At 34.6% G+C, this 19,441-nt stretch overlaps 1 protein-coding gene across 1 annotated transcript in view; it reads right to left on the reverse strand.

Annotated features, from left to right (window-relative positions):
- Ptpn22 (protein tyrosine phosphatase non-receptor type 22) overlaps window positions 1-19,441 on the reverse strand; it is a 62,261-nt gene that overhangs the window by 14,570 nt on the left and 28,250 nt on the right. The window contains exons 14-19 of the mRNA XM_063226125.1: window positions 18,621-18,704; window positions 18,356-18,486; window positions 15,820-15,847; window positions 10,013-10,093; window positions 9,581-9,696; window positions 6,032-6,062 (exon numbers count right to left, since the gene is read on the reverse strand). Of these exons, the coding sequence (XP_063082195.1) occupies window positions 6,032-6,062; window positions 9,581-9,696; window positions 10,013-10,093; window positions 15,820-15,847; window positions 18,356-18,486; window positions 18,621-18,704 (471 nt within the window). The remainder of the gene's footprint in view (window positions 1-6,031; window positions 6,063-9,580; window positions 9,697-10,012; window positions 10,094-15,819; window positions 15,848-18,355; window positions 18,487-18,620; window positions 18,705-19,441) is intronic.

A 19,441-nucleotide genomic window follows, 5' to 3' on the forward strand; every position in this document is an offset into this window, starting at 1 on the left:
CGAATGAAATACAAAGGCTATTCACAGAAATAATTAAAGAAAACTTCCCAAGCATAGGAAAATGAAATGAGATTTAGATATATGAGGCATATAAAACTCCAGCCAGCTACAACCAAAACAGAGCTACATCCAGACATAATAATCAAGATCCCAGAAAGTCAACATAAGAACATAATATTAAAAGCAGTCAGAGAAAAGAAACAGATCACCTATAAAGGAAAACTAATCAAAATCACAACATACTTCTCAATACAAACCATCAAATCAAGAAAAGCTTGGAGTGAAGTATTCCAAGCCCTGAAAGAAAATAACCTCCAACCCAGATTGATGTATCCTGAAAAACTATCTCTCAAAATTAATGGAGAAACAAGATGCTTCCATGACAAAGAAGAACTGGGGGAGTTTGTGAGCACCAATCCAACCCTACAAAAAATACTGAAGGAAATTTTAGAGAGAGAGAAAAAAAAGACTATGGTTTCAAGAACAACAACAGAGGACACTTACTGAACAGGGAAGACAGTGGAATAAAAGGAAAAAGTTGAAAACCAATAGAAGAAAAATAGCATGGCAGAGATGAGGCAGAGAAGGTTGGCCATAATTGCTAACATGGTTGGCCTAGATACACTAATAAAAAGAAACACAGGCAGAGTGGATCAGGAGATAGCGTCCATCAAGATGCTCTATATAAGAAATATATTTAACTTGAAAGAGGGTTTATGGACTGAAAGTCAAAGATGAAAAAATAATGTTCTATGTGACAGGGAACCAGAAAAAGTGGGGGTAGCTTGCCTATCAGCTGCAGATTGGTTGGAAAGACATAACACTTTTATACAATGGGGAACTACTCAGCTATAAGGAAGGAAAACCTTGAGGCTCTTGTAGGTAAATGGATACAACTTGAGATGATACTCAGGGGAAAAAAGGTTCAGAATCACTTAGGTAAATAGTGGGTTGACTCCCTAATCTAAAAACTAAAGGAGTTTGTGGGATACAAAATGTACAGTGCACCCTGTGAAAGTGAAAGGGGAGGAATTGTCTAAAAAGGGAAGGCAGAGAACATTGTTAATCTTGTATCATAATTTGAAACCCATACTGTTTTCATCACTCTGTTTAGTTTGGTTATATTCTGTTCTAGTCTGTCTGCTTGTACTAGATTTGATGGCATGGACAGCTATTTCAAAGATAGCAGGGTATACTATGGTTACTATTTTTGATTTCCTATTAACTTAATTTGAAGCCCTGTATTGCTTTCACTGTCTTGATGGGCTTTCCTTTATAGATCATCTTTTTCTTTTCCTAACAGCTTTTAATATTCTTTTCTTGTATAGTATTCCTGAAATTTTGATTATCATAAGTCTAGGTATATTTTGATTTGGATTTGGAATATCATTGATCCTTTCAACCTGCCTCGTGTATAAATAAACACACTGCAGTCCTTGAGCAGTCCTTTTTCTCCCACTCAGAGAGAGGGCTCCGCCTGACTGCAGCTTTCTGTTTTCTAACTCTTGTCTTTATTTCTTCATTGTCCACTGTCCGTCTGAAAATTTCAAGAGCTGAGCTGGATACAGCAGTCATGCAGGGAGAGGTCTTTTCTGGTGACTATGCCTCTGTGATGTATCTTGGATTGTGGGTATATCTCCATGTGAGTTTCCACTTGTATGTATGTATGTATGTATTTATCTGGATGATAGGTATACCTCCTAGCACTTCTGGTGAATGCCTTAGAGTGACCTATGAGTGCTATTTCCTCTTGAATCACTGTAATAGAATTTTAGAAGACTATCTCTTTTTAAGGTGCTCATTCTTCCCAAGTTGATTTATAGTCCCAGGAACTAGGAAGACTGAGGCAGGAGAATTCTTTGAGCCTAAGAATTTGAGGCCAGACAGAGCAACATAGCAAGATTCTATCTACAGTGGTACTACACCACAGGTAAAGAAACACTAGGGTACAACAGTCCACACTTGCCTTGCCAAGCCCTGGGTTAAACATCTTTTTCGTATATGTATTCTCTTTTCTCCCAATGATAGAACTTGAATTTTCTTTCTTTCTTTTTTTTTTTTTTTTTTTTTTTGGTCTTTTTCGTTTTTATTGGTACCAGGGATCGAACTCACGACTGCCTGCTTGCAAGACAGGCGCTTATGCCACTGAACTAAACCCCCAGCCCTAAACCCCCAGCCCTAGAACTTGAATTTTCCTATCTCTTTTTTAAATTTTTTCAATTTTAAAAAGATTAAGACAAAAGAGGACATAACAAAGCAGATCAGATCAGAACAATGCAAGTAACACAGCATTTTGCCATAAGATAACCCATAATTAACATTAACTACCATGTCTCTTTCTTTGAAATAGTTGAATAGCTTCATATATGATAGTATCAAGCATAACAAAACAGTATAAAACCATTCAAGATAATGAAAGCATTACAGGGCTTTCAGAACCAAATAGCAGAGAGAACAATGGCTACTGTGTTACCTCATTTTCCATAGAAAATTTGTTTATATTACCACACATAATAATACCCAATAAGATATAACAGGATAGAACCAAAGGCAACAGAAAAACAAAAGCATAGTAGGACTTCATAGTAAGATGATACTAAATCAGCTCTGGCTATTCTAATGTCTTCTTTTCTTTAAAATAGCTGTTTATACTATCACAGATAATAAAATCAAACAAACTAGGATAAAACCATTCCAACTAATGAATGCAGACATTATAAGGCTTCAGAGCAATGTAATGGGGAATCATGATTACTATAAACTCTTATGTACTCTTACCATTTCTTATACTAGGGAGACTATATGGTATTTATACATGTGAGTTTGATTTATTTCGCTTATGAGTATGGTTTCAATTGTGTCCATTTATTTATAAATATCTCAATGTGATCATTCTTTATAGCTGAGTGGTACTCCATTGTATAAAAATACCACAGATTTTTAATCCATTCCTCAGTTGATGGACCTTTAGGTTGTTTCCAAGATCTGGCTATTACAAGTTGTGTTGTTATAAACATGGGTTCACATATATCACTGTGGTATGATGTTTTCAGTTTTTCTGGGAATATGCTTAGAAGTGGAATAGGTGGGACAAATGGGACTTCCAATCCCAGCTTTTTGAGAAATCTCCAGACTGACCTCCACAATGACTGCACCAGTCTACACTCCTACCAACAGTGCAGGAGAGGTCCCTTTTCCCCACAGCCTCTCCAGCATTTGTTGTTGGTAGTTTTCTTGATCCTGCCCATTCTTTCACTTTCTATCTCTTCTTAATTTTCAATTTCCACACTTCTGGTGGAACTAATTCTACTGTTAGATCAATGAAATGACCAATAATTATGGATTATTTTCATTGTTTCAACACTTGTCCATTGGTATGGCATACCAGCTAGGTAGATATGATCTTACTCCTGATAAGTCACTTTCCACATGGTAACAATTGTTAAATTTAGCTATGACACTATTCTACCTAATCAGAACATTGAATACATTGCTAAGAATTGGTTCAGGATGGGCAAATGAGTCAAGCCAAGACAATCACCAGTTATCACTATTCCTCATGACTATTGTTTGATCAACCAAAAAACAGTGCTTTTTTTCCAGTATAAGACTGAAACCATGTGGGAAGAGTTTGCCTATGAGTAAGCTAATGCAGAATGACACAAATAAGAGGTATGGAATAAGAGATTAAGTCCTGATTATATCATTTAAACTCTGTGTTACAAATCAATAAACTCCTCTTTCCTACATTGTTTAGTTTAAGTGGGTTTTATGTCACTTGCAATTGAAAGGTTCTCAGTAATGTTTCCCACCTAAGTTCACATGGAACATCCCAATTTACAGCATCTACTTTTGTAACCTGTACTCCATTCTCCATATAGCAGCCAGAATGATCTTTTTATAAAACAGAGCATGTAACATCTCTGTTTAAAATTTTTTCAGGGTTTCCCATCCCACTTAGGCTAATTAAGACCCAACAGAGCCTATTTCTTCCCCATCTTTCCAGACTCAGCTTTCTTATATCTCTTCTTACTTATTATTCTGAAGCTGTGATTTACTTTAATTACCACAACATAACAAAACTTTACACCTCGAAGATTTTGTATGTGCTATTTCTTTAATCTGGACTGATCTCCTCATTTATTGCCTGGCTGGCTGTTCCCTTTTGTCTCACTTCCTTGGAAGAGGTCTACTGTGCCACCATTATAAAGAGGACTACCTTTGTTAACCTTTCTCATAGTGGCTTTTTCATTCTCCTTCATAGCATTTATCAGAGTGTGGTATTATGTATGTATTGTTTAATGACTAAATTTACTTTTGTGTTTTGATTTTGTTTTGTTTCTTTTTTTGTTTTTTGAGAAGGGTCACCTATGTAGTTTAAGGCTAGCCTTGAACTCATACTATCGCTGGCCTTCACCTTGTGGCAATCCTCTTGCCTCAACCTCTCAAGTGCTGGGATTATAGGCATGCACCACCATGCCTCGCCTAAATTTACTTTTTAAATGGCTGGATCCCTCACTAGACTTAAATTTCACAAAAGCCTAAAACCTGATAATCTGATATCTATTCTGTTTACCATGATATACTGAGTACTTTATAAAATGCTTGGTACAAAGTAGATACTCTACAGATATTCATTGAATAAACAAATGGATGCATGATACTATGCTTGGATGCTAGCTTAAAATAACAGATGAAAATGATAATTTCATTAGAAGCTTTTAACTACAGACCAGTGAGAGATCCAGACTACAGGCAGGACATAACAGAATCTGGGATTCATGAACCATCAGCAAGTAGCAGAGGTCACATACGGTGCATAAGTCTAACACTTCAGGCTTAATATGGGGAACTATTGTTTTTTCCTTAATAATAAAAGATCAACAACAACAAAGAACAAAAGAACACTGAACTAGGATAGCTGAAAAATGGAAATGCAACCCAGCCTAGATCCAGGGAATGACCTAGCTCTTACTTAGAATTAAGACCCTGACTCAGAGCCCCTTCATATCCAGAAATTGAGCTAATATAAATCTACTTGAAGTTTATGTTTCCTGTTTGATATTCTGAGTGTTTTATAAGCTAAACTGATCAAATCAATCTTTGGCTGACTCACTTAAGTCATTCATTTTTTTGCTTTTAAAAGGTATTTAATTTCATCTGTTTCCCACCATAATTTCCCTTGGAGTTGTTTAAACTTTCATTTGACTCTTTCAGGAAAAGATTGTAGTTTAACCATCATCAGTGAGAAATCAATTCATCTCAGAGGTCAAGTTTAACAACAGTGGTAGCAAACTATCAACAAATGTGTAGTTTATGGATAAGGGAAGAGTACAAACCCACAAGAATGAAGTAGCACTGCTGTCTACCTCCTTATTTAGACTCCGCTTTCTCAGTCCCTCCATTTAGCACCAGTACAGTATAAATTAACTATTTAGTTCTTTACAGGTAACGAAATGGTCAAATTTGGAAGAGGCGTATGCTTTATACACTCTGCATTTGTAAATAGGTATTTCTAAGCTAGTTCCCCAAAGTTTCTAGAGTCTATGAGTTTTATTTTCATAACAATATAGCAAAATAGTAAGCAACAGACTTGTACTGCTAATAATGCTTGAAAATGGAAATGTGTCAATGCTTTGCTTATTTTATTAAATCAACACATTTGTTTCACAATATGTTTTGCTATGATTATTTTGAAAGAAAATACTTTTGAAGTTAGAGTGCTGGGAAATTTAAATAGCATACTTGTATGACAGCGTCTTAAAATGGGTAGAAAATAACCAAACATTGTACTAATTATTTTCTGTCTGTAAACAGAGAAACTTTCTTTCCTGTACTCCCAGACCGATCCTAGTACTATGAAGCCTAGCAAAGTGCAAGGCGTAAGCATAAGTGTTCCCATCCATATACCCTATGGAGGCTCCATTTAGGAATAATTATTATTTTCACAGGCTGGCTAGCTGGCTATAAAAGAAAAAAATTATGCAAAAGTGATATATATGTATTTTAAAATAAGCACAAAGAAACTTACTTTTCTTCATGTTTCGCAAAATTTTCAAACTCTACAAAATTGAACAAAAGGGAAAAAATTAGTTTTTCTCTAAAATTCAAAACAATTAAATTAAAATAAGTCAAAAAGATTAATTTCCTTAAAATAGCTATGAAACACAAAATTATTTTTTCATCTTGCCATTTTTTACTCAGTACAAAATTTCCACTTGATTTTAATCTTGCTATTTTTCCCACCTATATTAAGTATCATGCTGCATATTTAAAATAAGACTGACAGAGTGTCAGGAATAAAAATGAAGTTCCTACTTCTATCTTTTATTAGGAAAATTCCAGAATCCACAATGGCCTCTGGACATAGCTGTAATATATAGTCATTCCCATCCCAGCCAGAAAAATGAGTTTTGTTTTTTGTTCCTACAAAATGAGTTTTGTAGGAATTGAATTCAGCACCTTGTGCTTGCCAGGCAGGTATTTATACCATTGAGCTATATCCCCGGCCCCTCTAGCCAGAAAGTTTTGCCAATCATAATCTGTATTGAACTTTCTGTTAGCCCCACTTTGATACAATCAACCATGTTATGTCTTTTTTTACCCCTTTTTATGCTGGCATCTCTACCTTCCCTTCCCAGTAAATTACTCCAAGTTCTTCTTTCCTTAACATTTACTCAGCATGTATGTTTTTATTTATAATCTATTTCATGGCTACTATATTCTTCTTGATAATTTTCATACAGGCCTCATTTAAGTGCTCTGTTCCAACAGATTAACTATAAACTCTTTTCAAGAGCAGGTAGATGTCTTTTATGATATACCCACTTTCCTAACACCTAAGATAAATATATTTCTCAAAATATTTAAGAAGAATTTCTGAAAAAATTTAGGTTTTTAGAAAGTTATTTACAATTCAAATGTCTTAGCAAAAAATGTTCTCATCCATGCTGGTGGTGCATGCCTGTAGTCCTAGCTACTCAGGAGGCTGAAGCAAGAGAATTATAACTTTGAGGTCAGCCTGGACAAAACAGCAGTACACACACACACACACACACACACACACACACACACACACTGCTCTCATCCTGTTCTCTAATTATTCATTTTCTAGCCTTTGGGTATATAGCCTAGTTTCTTATTCTAGAATTACTTGTGAATATGTAAGTAAATACACATATAGACAACATTTGCATTTTCATTCTTTTTAGCTGCATAGTATCCCATGACACATATGCATACAGTATAATTTATAATTTATTTCATTGGTTCTCTAATAATTAACGTTCATAGTTGTTTCCTCATAATCTGCTCTTGTAAATGATGCTGCCGTGAGTACCTGATATACATGTTATTTCATGTGTGTACAAGCATGGATATAAAGTAAATTCCTGGAAGTGAAATTGTTAGATCAAAGGATATACGCATTTGTAATTTTGATATTGCTACACTGCCCTCCATAGAAGTTGCACCATTTTTTTGAAGTTGCACCATTTAATTAAGGGGAAAAAAAGAAAAAAATAGATATTGTACCACTTTTCATTTCCAACATAGTAGCACATGCAGCCTAGATGTGGTAGTGTATCTCTAATCCTAGCTCTCTGGGAGACTATGGTTTAGTAAGACCCTGTTGCAAAATAAAAAGTAAAAAGGGCTGGGGATGCAGCTCAATGCAAAGGCTGTGGGTTCAGTGCTGAGGGACCCCCCCAACACACACACACAAAGAAAACAGGCATATATATGCTTATTTCCCCATAGCCATAGAGTCCCTACAGGGAGTGTAATCACACTTTTGGAATTTGCCTTTCCAACAGATGAAAAGCAATATGTTATTGTGGTTTTAATCTGTTTCTCTTATTATGAATGAAGTTGAGCATATCAAATGTTTAAAGGACAGACAAACTCTGCTCATTTATTTTCTTTGAATTATCTACGTATGTATTTTTGCCCATTATAGGGCTATTATTGTTTATGAATTTCTAGCAGTCCTCTATATATTAGACAAATATTCTTAAGGCTATTGATGGCAATTGCAGATACTTTTCTCCACTTTGTTTTTTTTTTTTAGAAATCTTTTCTATTTCAAGCATGAATTCTGTTTTGTTGTTTTTTTGAGACAGACAACTTGTGGTGATCCTCTTGTCTTAGACTCCCAAGTGCTGAGATTACAGATATACCCCACCACGCCCAAACTTTTGAAACACATATGCGTGTGCACATACACGCTCCCATCCAGCTTTTTTTTTTTTTTTTTCAGTATTAGAAATTGAACCCAGGGCTTTTGTACTGAGCTATTTATTTTGAGACAGTATCACTAAATTGCTAAATTGCCCAAGCCGGGTTTCAATTCACGATCCTTTTGTCTCAACCTCCCAGAGCGCTGGAATTATAGGCATGTACCACTACACCTGGCTATCTTTTTGTTTCTAAGGCATTTTTTTTCACCATGTAGAAATTTTCTGCTTCATTTAGTTGAATTTATGTGTCTTTTTTGTTACAGTTTCTGAGTTTTTAGTCATAGTTATAAAGGTCATGAATAATTTAGGATTATAAAGAAATCTTTTCAATATACTTTAGTACTTGTATAGATTGTGTGTGTGTTGTATATATTTTAACATGTAAATCTTTTAGCCATTTAGAATTTATTCTGATGAAGAAGGGCGTTACAACTCCTATTAATTTTTTTTGGTAGTTGACTCCCTAATCCAACAACAATTATTAAATCATCCATCCATATCACCTGATTTTACGTACAGCTGGTAAATTCCTAAATATTTTGAATCTATTTCTGGAATTTGCCCTTCTATTCTATAGAGATGTATTTCTTTTCATTCACCAACATCATACCATTTTAATTACTGTGGCTTTACAGTGTTTCAATATCCAGTAAGGCTACCCTCCGCTCATTGCATTTATTTGTTCCTTGCTTGCTTGTTTGCATTTCATGGCTGTTCTTAATCTATTCTCCTCCCCTAGATAAGCTTTCAGTTTGTCTAGTTCTAGGAATAAACAAGTTGGTAGTTTTATTGGGCATATATTTAAATTTATAAGTCAGCCTTAGGGAGAAATAAATTCTTAATGTAGTGGTATTTTCTTTTGTGTGTTTTGTTGTTTGGTTGATTTGTGGCACAAGAGATTGAACCCAGGACCTCCAATATGCTGGACAGGTACATTAGCCCTAAGTACACCCCATCTGTCTTTTTGTTTTTTGTTTTATTTTGATACAGGGTCTCACTTAAGTTGCCCAGGCTGATTTTGAAACTGTGATCCTCCTTCCTCAGCCTCCCAAGTAGCTGAGATTATAAATGTTCAACACTACATTTAGGTGGTTTCTTTTGTTTTGGTTTTTTTTTAAATCGGTACCAGGGATCAAATTCACGACCACCTGCTTTCAAGGCAGGTGCTTATGCCATTGAGCTAAATCCCCAGCCCCTAGATGGTTTCTTTTTATTACTTTTGATTGTTGTGAGATCATCAATTCATTTGAGTAAAAATATTTACTCTAATTTTATATATTAGTCTGGGAAAGGAAAAAAAACTTTAGTAAGGAAAGCTTCTCGTATATTTTCTAAATCTTTACCTTACTCCTTGTGAAATTTTTTCCAGTAGTCTTCATTATTTGTTTTGAAGATGCTGAATTTTCCGTGGTTTCAGGATAGTTAACTGAATAAGTTTCTGTGGATTGGGTCTGCATACCTTAAAAAAATAAAAAATAGAAAAAGTGTTTTATGCATAGTTTCTTAAGCCTTTGGGTTATATGTAGTATATATTCAATAATTCTTATCTTGGCTTTTTAAGGCATTAGTCCTGCTCTATATTGTGGATTTTAGAAAATATGTTTTATCTTATTTAATCATTCTTTGTACCTTTTTCATTTAGGTCTTACTTTGTTGTTAACCTTTTAGCATTCTCATTTTTTGCACCTCTTCCATCTAGGTCTTATTTCGCTGTCAGCCTTCTAGCACGCTCATTTTTATTACGTTTTGGAAAGAAAGTACATAGTATCACTTACAATCTTCATCAGCAAGAAAGAAGGACTCTAAGGTTCTTTCTGGGAGTGGAGGTGGAGAAGGAGATGAATCCTGACGTGGAACTATCATGGGAAAAGTATACAACAAAGAAACCCATCAAAAAATTATAAATCAAGCCTTTGATCACAAATTATGCCTTTGTGGCATGATTTTGCAATTAGTCAATCTTAACTTATGGCTACCAAATAAAAAATTATTTCAACTGTTATCACACTTAAGAAACTGTCCCTCTGCCTCTTTAGTCAACAAGCTCACAATTCGTCAAAACTTATAAATCACTTACAGATGTACTCTTCCAGAGAAATCAAAACTGAATTTAATCAAGCTTCTAGATCTAACTACTATTTTACAAGAAATGCTGAAGAAGGGGCTGGGGGTTTAGCTCAGCGGCACAAGCACCTGCCTTGCAAGCAGGCGGTCGTGAGTTCGATCCCTGGTACCGATAAAAAGGAACAAAACAAAACAAAAAAAAGAAATGCTGGAGAATAGAGAGACATGTTAAATAAAAGCATAGGAATATAATTAGTTAATGCTAGAATGTTTTGCAAGTGCAGGGTTGTTTGATCCCAGTATTAAAAAAAAAAAACCAGAATGTTAAGCTCTTAAGGACATATTATCCACTCTCTTCAACAAATAAATGTCATAAAAGAATATAAAAAAGAAAGAACTGTTACAGATTTTAAGTGTAGGAAACATATAGATCGAATATAATATGTAAACTTTGAATCCAGACAAATCAACTATAAAAATCCATTTGTGAAGCAATTGGAGAAAGATGAACAAAGCCTAGATAGTATATAAACTTAAGGAATTATTATTAGTTTTATAGGCATTAATATTATTATGGTAGGTTTAACAAATGTATTTGAAATTTTCCATGATAAATATTTTTAACAGAGCTATTTTCCCATGACATAACCTGAAGACACAAATGATGTTCTACTGACATAGCTTCTTATCATATAGAGCTGAGTATTATTTTACAGTATATTAACACCTTTTGAAAATGAAAGTGCATTTAAATACTAGAGTTTCACTATTTTTTAAGCCTTAGAATTTATCTATGAAGTTTTCTCCTTTCTTTCTTTCTTTCTTTCTTTCTTTCTTTCTTTCTTTCCTTCCTTCTTTCTTTCTTTCTTCTTTCTTTCATTTGTACTGGGAATTGAGCCCAAGGCCTTCATACTGAGCTACACTCCCAACCCTTTTTAATATTTTCATTTTGTGACAAGATCTTGCTAAGTCGTTAAATTGCCCAGGCTGGGTTCAAACTTGCAATTATCCTACATCAGCCTCCCAGAATGCTGAGTTTACAGGCATGTGCCATCATGCCTGGGTTCAAGTTTCTTATTTCTTGTATGCTAGGTAATATACAAAAGTACGGTTGTAATTTCCAGTACCTAATTCAATAACAGGTATATAATAGGCATTTAATAAATATTTGATATAACTGGATTGAACTAGTTTATTATCTTCCAATTGGCTGTTAAGAAATATTCTGAGAACTAAAACTATCAGTAAGAATATCATAGCAGATATCTTAAAATATCATTTCAACTGTTTGGAGGGGTTGGGTTTTTTTTGGTGGTACTGGAGATCACACCTAAGAGTTCTCTATTACTGAGCTTCCCTTTAATTTTTTATTCTGAGATAGGATCTCACTAAATTAGCACGGTGGGACTTGAAATTGCTATCCTCCTGCCTCAGCCTACATGAGTTTATAGCCATGCACTACCACACCTGACCCATTTCTTCGTAAACTCCTTCAGTCAAGGATTCACAATTCTCTTATTTACTGCATTAAATTTTAATTCTTCTGCCTACTCCTGTGTGTGTTATAAAATACAGTTAAGCATTACCATTAATGACAGTGTTACATTCACAGTATTGTTTGGTCATTACCACTATCTAATTCTAGAATATTTTTATCAGTCTGAAAGGAAGCTCTGCATCCATTTAATGAGCAGTCTCCTTTGTTTTTGTTTGTTTGTTTTTTGTTTTGTTTTATGTGAAGTTTAGGCTGGTCTTAAACTCATATGTAGCCCAGGTTGGCCTCAAATTTGCTGTGATCCTCCTGCCTCAGTCTCTTAGTGCTAGGATTACACGTTTACACCACCATGCACAGCTGAATAATAATTCTCTATTCCCTCTTTCCCTTACCCACTGGCAACCATTAATGTGCTTGCTGTCTTTATGGATTTGCCTATTCTGGATATTTTATCTGGCTTCCTTTTAAGTCCTTCAGTATCTTGCCATGTCTTATCTACCAAAATTTATTTTCTCTGTCTCACAAACTGCAACTTCTATTGCAATAAAAGTAATGCACTCATGAGCTGTGGATACAGTTCAGTGGCACAGCACTTGCCTATTTGTGTGAGGTGCTGGGTTCAGTCCCCAACAGCATAAATAATAAGTGACTCACTCCCTCTCTCTGCACATATCATGTTCATCTCTACATTTGAGTTACAGTAGACTGATCATTCACTGCTCCTGGAATTCCCTCTCATATCTGTCTGTCTCTCCAGACTTTTAAAAAATTATTCTCCTGTCAGTGAAGCCCTTCCTAACCATTCCAATAATACCATTCCATGTTTTCAGACCAGTGATTATACTCAGTGCCACAGAGATTATTACTTCGTGGTTCCATGTCGATATTCATTTTATCTATTCAACTTGAATATAAGCATTAGGTAGTGCTTTTTATTATATATCCTGCCTATTCTAACTTTGTATAGTAAGGTACCCAGAATTTCCTTAGTAAATGCTCACTTAATGATTAGCTAATGAAATTTATAATAGGTAACATTGAATGACAGTATGCTATTTAATAAGCACTGTCCTAAAAACTTATTATCTCAATTAATCCTCATAAAAAACCCTCTAAGTGGTTTGAGTATCCTTATAAATGAAAAAATCAACAATTCAGAGAAATTACATAATTTAAACAAGGTTATACATTTTGATAATTGTAGTATACCAATTTGTGGTAAAGCTGATTCCAAAGCCTTTTTTCTAATCTGCATATTATATGATATTAATCTATTTCTTTGTAATAATATAATTGTTGCTTGATGTATATAAACAAACAAAGCTTAAGAAAGTATTAGAAATGCAATAGCAAATCAAAACACCAAGAAGCCAGAAGTAACTTTTTAGACTCACACTGTTAACAATGGTAAAATCAGTATGATGGAAATGCTGCTAACATTTTAAATTAAATGTATTTTTAATTGATACATGAAATCAGACATGGTGGCACACATTTGTAATCCCAGCATTCAGAGACTGAGGCAGCAGGATTACCATGAGTTCGAGGCCAGCCTGAGCTACATAAGCAAGTACAAGGCCAGTCTGGACTACATAGTGAGATCCTGTCTCAAAAACAAACAAAAAAATTGATATATGAAAGCATAAAATTTTCATATATTAATGATAGTATGTGATGTTTCAATATATGTATGCATTATGTGATATTTAAATCAATAAACAAATCTCCTCAAATATTTAATCATTTTTATGATGAAAATAAGTCTTTCTAGCCTTTTGAAATACAAAGTATATAATTGTTATCTGTGGTCATCCTACTGTGCAATAGCAAACTTTAATTTACTTCTATATAATTATGACTCAATATTCATTGATCAAACTTTTCCATTTCTCTTTCCTCCTGCTCTCCTCCAGTTACATTCCCCCCAACAGACAAGCACTGTTTTACTCACGACTGCTATGAGAGCAACTCATTTAGATTACACAAATGAGGGCTTGGGGATTTATCCCAGTGGCATAACCACCTGCCTGGCAAGGGTGAGGTCATGAGTTCAATTCCCAGTACCAAAAAAAAAAAAAAAAAAAAAAAAAGCTAGATTACACCTATGGGTGATATCATGTAGTATTTGTCTTTCCATGCCTGATCTGTTTCCCATAACATCTCTATCCACCTCAATCTATATTGATTTTTGTTGGGGGTTATTTATTTACTTAATGGTGCTGAACGGAGGGTCTTGCGTATACGGGGCAAGTACTCTACTTCAGAGCTGCACTTTCAGGCAGATTCCTTCCATATTGTTGCAAATACAGTACTTCATACTTTTTAATAGATAAACAGTATTTCACTGTGTATATGTATCACATTTTCTTTATTCATTCATCAGTTAATGGGCACTTAGGTTGTTGCCATTTGTTGGCTATGGTGAATAGTTGTGCAGTAAACATGGGGCTCCAGATGTCTCTTCAACATACTGGCCTCATTTTCTTTGGATATAGCTCTAGTAGTGGGACTTCTAAACCATATGGAAGTTCTATTTTTAATTTTTTGATGAAACATTATAGTTTTTTAATAAGGGCTGTAACAACTTACATTCCCCCCAACAGTATATAAGGGTTTCCTTTTCTCCACACTCTTACCAACACCTGTTTTCTTTTGTCTTTATGATAAAGGCTATTCTTACTACAGTAAGGTGACACTTCTGTGTGGTTTTGACTTGCACTGCCCAAAAGATTAGTGAGGTTGAGTATCTTGTCATATACCTGTTGGCTATTGCTATGTTTTCTTTAAGAATGCTCAGGTCTATTGCCTTCTTTCATCCTGGGCCTCCTTCAATCTGAGAATTCAATCCTGGGACTTCACCAGAGCTATAGCCCTAGCCCTTTCCAAAATTTTTATTTTGAGACAGGGTCTTTCTAAGCCTTAAATTGCCCAGAGTAGACTCAAATTTGTGATCCTCTTGCCTTCCCCTCCCAAAATGCTGGGATTATAGACAGGCCCTACCATCTATGCCTGTCTTCTCTATGCCTATTTTTAATCTGATTTTTTTTCTTATTTTTGTTGTTATTGTTGTTTATTTGCTTGGTTGGTTCCTTACATATTTTGGATATTTACTTTTTTTTTTTTGAGACAGGGTCTGGCTGTGCAATTTAGGCTAGCCTTGCACTTACTTTGTAACCCAAGCTGGTCTCGAACTCACAATGATCCTCATGCCTCAGCTTCCTAAGTGCTAGGATTACAAATATGAGCTTTACCTTTGTCAGATGTATAGTTTGCAAACATTTTCTTTCATTCCTTAGGTTGTCTCTTTACTATTTCATTTTCTTTTTTGTTTCCTATGCTTTCGGAGTCTTATTTTTTAAAAAATCCTTGCCTGTTCCAATGTCCTAATATATTTCTCTTGTTTTCTACTAGTAGTCTTATAGTTCCAGGTCTTATTTTTAAGTCTTTCATGTGTCAAATTGATTTTTCTAATAAAAGGCAGAGATCTAGTGTTGTTCTTCTGCATGTAGGTATCTAATTTTTCCAGTATCATTTACTGAAAAGACCACCCTTTTCTCAATGTGTATTCCTAGGACCTTTATTAAAAATCAGTTAGCTATAAATGCATGGGTTTATTTTTTTGCATTTTGTTCCTCGGTCTATATGTCTATTTTTAGGCTAATGTCATGCTGTTTTGATTATTACAGCTTTGTACTATTATTTTCAAGTAAGGTAGTATAATGCTTTTGGCTTTGTTCTTTTTGTTCAAGTTTGTTTTAACTATTCAACTTTAAAATATCCTATCTGAAATAATATTTTTAAAAAGTATATATGAAGGAGCAGAATTTTAAAATCCTAATTTTACCTTGCTCACAAAGCAACAAAATTCCTAGTCTGACAAAACCAGAAATAAATCAATAAGTGGCAGCACTTATTATGAGAATCACGAGGTGTCTTAGGTGGGTTACTATAAGTTTGGTGAGCTGTTCTTAAAGACCAATTCTTAACACTAAGTATCACCTAAAGCCAAGAAAAAATTTTCACCTGCTTTGGGACTCCGGAGCTTTACACTCTAAAAGAAAAAGGGAAGAAAAAAATATAAGAATATGTATATATATTATACAAACTCAAAGCAATAAATAGCATTTTGAAAATTATTTTTCATATACCTATAGAAATAGTTATGAAATGTAGATCCTATGTTTCCTAATTAATGTGTTGAATTATAAAAAGTTATACTTAATTCTTAGTGATTTTTATATCATATAGCAATTAATTCTAAATTGATCCCCTTCTAACTTCTTTTCTACTTAGGACATTTTCCTGAAAATTTATTTACAGATAAATTGTTCAAATTGTAGTTACTTCATGACATTGGGAAGGGAGAAGGAGTGATTGTTCTTTCCTGTAAGCATTAAGATAAAGACCACTAGATATGTACATATTGCTAACAACAATAGTAAGTTACTACTACTTTATATATTTATTTATTTATACTACCAAGTATTGAACCAGGGCCTTGCTCATGTTAAGCAAGTATTCTACCACTAAACTACATTTCCAACTCTTATTTACTTTGATACAGTATTCACTAAGTTACTAAGACTGGCTTCAAACTTGGAATCCTTCTGCCTCATTTTCCCACATATCTGGAATTATAGGTGCATACAACTACATTTATCACTAAAATTGTAATTTTAAAAATATTTAAAGATAGAAATAGAAAATACTTTCCCCAGTATTAGAATTTTAAGGACCTTTAAGTATTCGTTAGTTACTTTTGTGATCTCTGATATTTTAATGTAGTTGGTTAAAAAAATACATTATAGTTTTTTTTTTCCAGAAAGGGGAGCATATTATTCCAAAGGGCTATTTTAAGCAATATACACGTCATTAAAAAATAGTCTCTAGAGGCTGGGGATTTAGCTCAGAGGCATAAGCACCTGCCTTGCAAGCAGGCAGTCATGAGTTCAATCCCTGGTACCGATAAAAAGTTTAAAAAAAAAATAGTCTCTAACCAGCTTGCCTCCCTGGTAAGCAGCCATGGCTTGGGCAAGCTGCGGCTGCCCCAGGGGATGAACCACCCAGCATCTCCCACAATCCACACCACGTTGGAACTTAGGGCACTGGGAAACCAAGCAACCAGCTCACCTCCCTGGTAAGCAGCCATGAGCCTACTGGCGCACGGGCTGAGAATCAAACATCCCATCCCTCCCCACCTGCACACCCCCATTAGCAATTGGAAGCCAAAGGTCTGAGCATCTCTTGGGAGACTGGCCAGTGTAGCAAATAGAGGGATTTCCTTCTACCATTTCTTTGAAGGCAAATATTGTTATCATTGTCTTGATTTGTTCTGATTAACTGTATTGCTCTATTCAATATTCTGTTTTGATAAGTTCTACAATTTTCTGTATTTTGTTTGATTTTGCTATACCTGATTAAAAGAACAACTATTGTGCAGATAACAAGATATTCTATGGTACCTATTACTGTTATCCCAGTAACCTGCTGTGAAGTTCTGTACCAATTTCACTGCACTGTCTCAATTGGCTTTGTTCTGTTGTATTTTACTACCTTCAAAATAATTTTAAAAAATAGTCTCTGTAATATATTGTCTCAGTTATTACAATATTGACTATGAAATGACTACCGTGAACAAACTACCTACTTATGAAACACTTATTTTGCCTCACCTATCCTAGAATTAGCTCAGTGTTTCTTCATTCACTAAATTTCCTTGATTTCTTCCAAAATGAAGGGATTTCTTATTTTTAAAACATTGATCATATTTGCCTTGTTACAATGTAACACTATACAGGGAGACAAAAATAATGACTATATACACACTGTATATCTCAGCTATAAATTTTTCAGGGTTTTTGTTTATTTGGCTGGATGGCTGGTTAGTTTTTTGAGACAGGGTCTGACTACATAGTTCAAGTTGACGTTGAACTTACTTTGTAGCCCAGGCTGGCCCTGAACTCATGGTGATCCACCTGCCTCAGCCTTTCAAGTGCTAGGATTAAGATATGCACCACCAGCCTGGGTCAACTGTAAGTTTCTTAAAAGTAAGAATTGTGTCTTATAAATCTTTCTCATACCCCACACCTTGTTTTATGTTTAACATCTACTTAACATTATTGAATGATAGATGTTAAAATACATAGAATAAAAATATAGTCTGTTGAATCCAAATGAGAAGTGTTATGGTTTATATCTAGAAGTCCCCCAAGAGCCTCATGCATTCATAGGCAGTGCTTTTGGAAGGTGATTGGATTATGGGGGTTTATCACAAACTTGCTGTTAGGAGAAGGCGGGGGTGACTGGAAAGTTTTATCTGTCTCCCCAGTTCCTGCCTTCTGTCTAGGCTTCCTGGTCATCATGAGGTGAGCAGCTCTGGCTTCCTCCACTCCCCCCTGCCATACTGTCTTGTTTTGTAGCCAGCTGATTATGGAGTGAAAAATCTGCAAGCTGTAACTCAAACTTTTCCTCCTTTAAGCTGAAAGTGTTGTTAAGCTGATATTTTGTTCCAAAGAAAAAGAAAGTGATTAAGACAAGAAGTCAGAGAAAAATTACTGACCTTGCTTGGCTTAAGCCTCACAGAGTCATCAAATGTCTGTGTTTCAGAAATTCTGCTCCATTCCAGTGATGTTCCAGTTTGTATCTTCACAGGTGAGGATAAGGATTTGGGTTCACTTGGTGGTAATTCTCCTGGAAGAAAGAACATGGCCCAACTCTCAGGAGTTGTGTTACTCTTCTAGAGATCAACTGTTGCCCATCAGTAGCACACAATACTGAGGGGACCTGAGAAGTAATACACTTCATACTTACTGAATTGTACTCACCCGCTTCCTCTACCACAATAAAAGATTCAGGTGTTCTTTCAGGAAGTGGAGGGGGGATTTCATCATCTATCTTTGGAGAAGATGCTATCCAGAATGTCAGAAATATAACCACAATTTTTGGTTAGAACAACCCAACAGTATTTCTTATATTCTAATCTAATCCTTACTGTAAATTTAATAGAATGCATGTTTAAATTTCATTAAATGCATTAACAGTAGTTTATCTGGTACTTGTTCACTCAAGGAAAAATCAGAATAAATTTATCTTTAGGTACAAACTCAGGAAGTTTTTATTGTTCCTTATTTTTTCTTGTTATTTAAAATATATGATCTGTTTTAAAAGCCCAAAATTATTTCATCGAATCATTGACTATCAGTATTGTTTTCTACATTACTTTTTATCTTTAATATAGACCATACAATAAAGTCCTATGAGACATTTGCATGTAGCAAAGATTCAGTTACATTACAGGTAAAACCTTAGTATTCCTTCTTTGTTCCACACAAAATCCAAAGATATAAATGTTTTCTGCTTTTACAAAACAATAGTTTTACATGGTTTTCTATACCTTTATAGAAACGTTTGGAATTTGTATAGAAATTTTAAGTGCTATAATAAGAAACTGCCACCAGATGGCCCATGTCTATATTGTTATAATCCCTGAAGACTTGTTTTTCAAATTACATTAATACTTGGAGAAGTCTAAGGTGACCTAGAAAAAAAAATCCTTAAATTGTAAAACAAGTCTGTAAATAAAGAATATAAAAGTGTAAAACAAAGTTTATAATAAAATATGTAAAATAATTTTTTTTGTTTTGGA

Source organism: Cavia porcellus, unplaced genomic scaffold (genome assembly GCF_034190915.1).
Source record: "Cavia porcellus strain 051 isolate PalLab524CR breed Dunkin Hartley unplaced genomic scaffold, mCavPor4.1 scaffold_1, whole genome shotgun sequence".
NCBI lineage: Eukaryota > Metazoa > Chordata > Mammalia > Rodentia > Caviidae > Cavia > Cavia porcellus.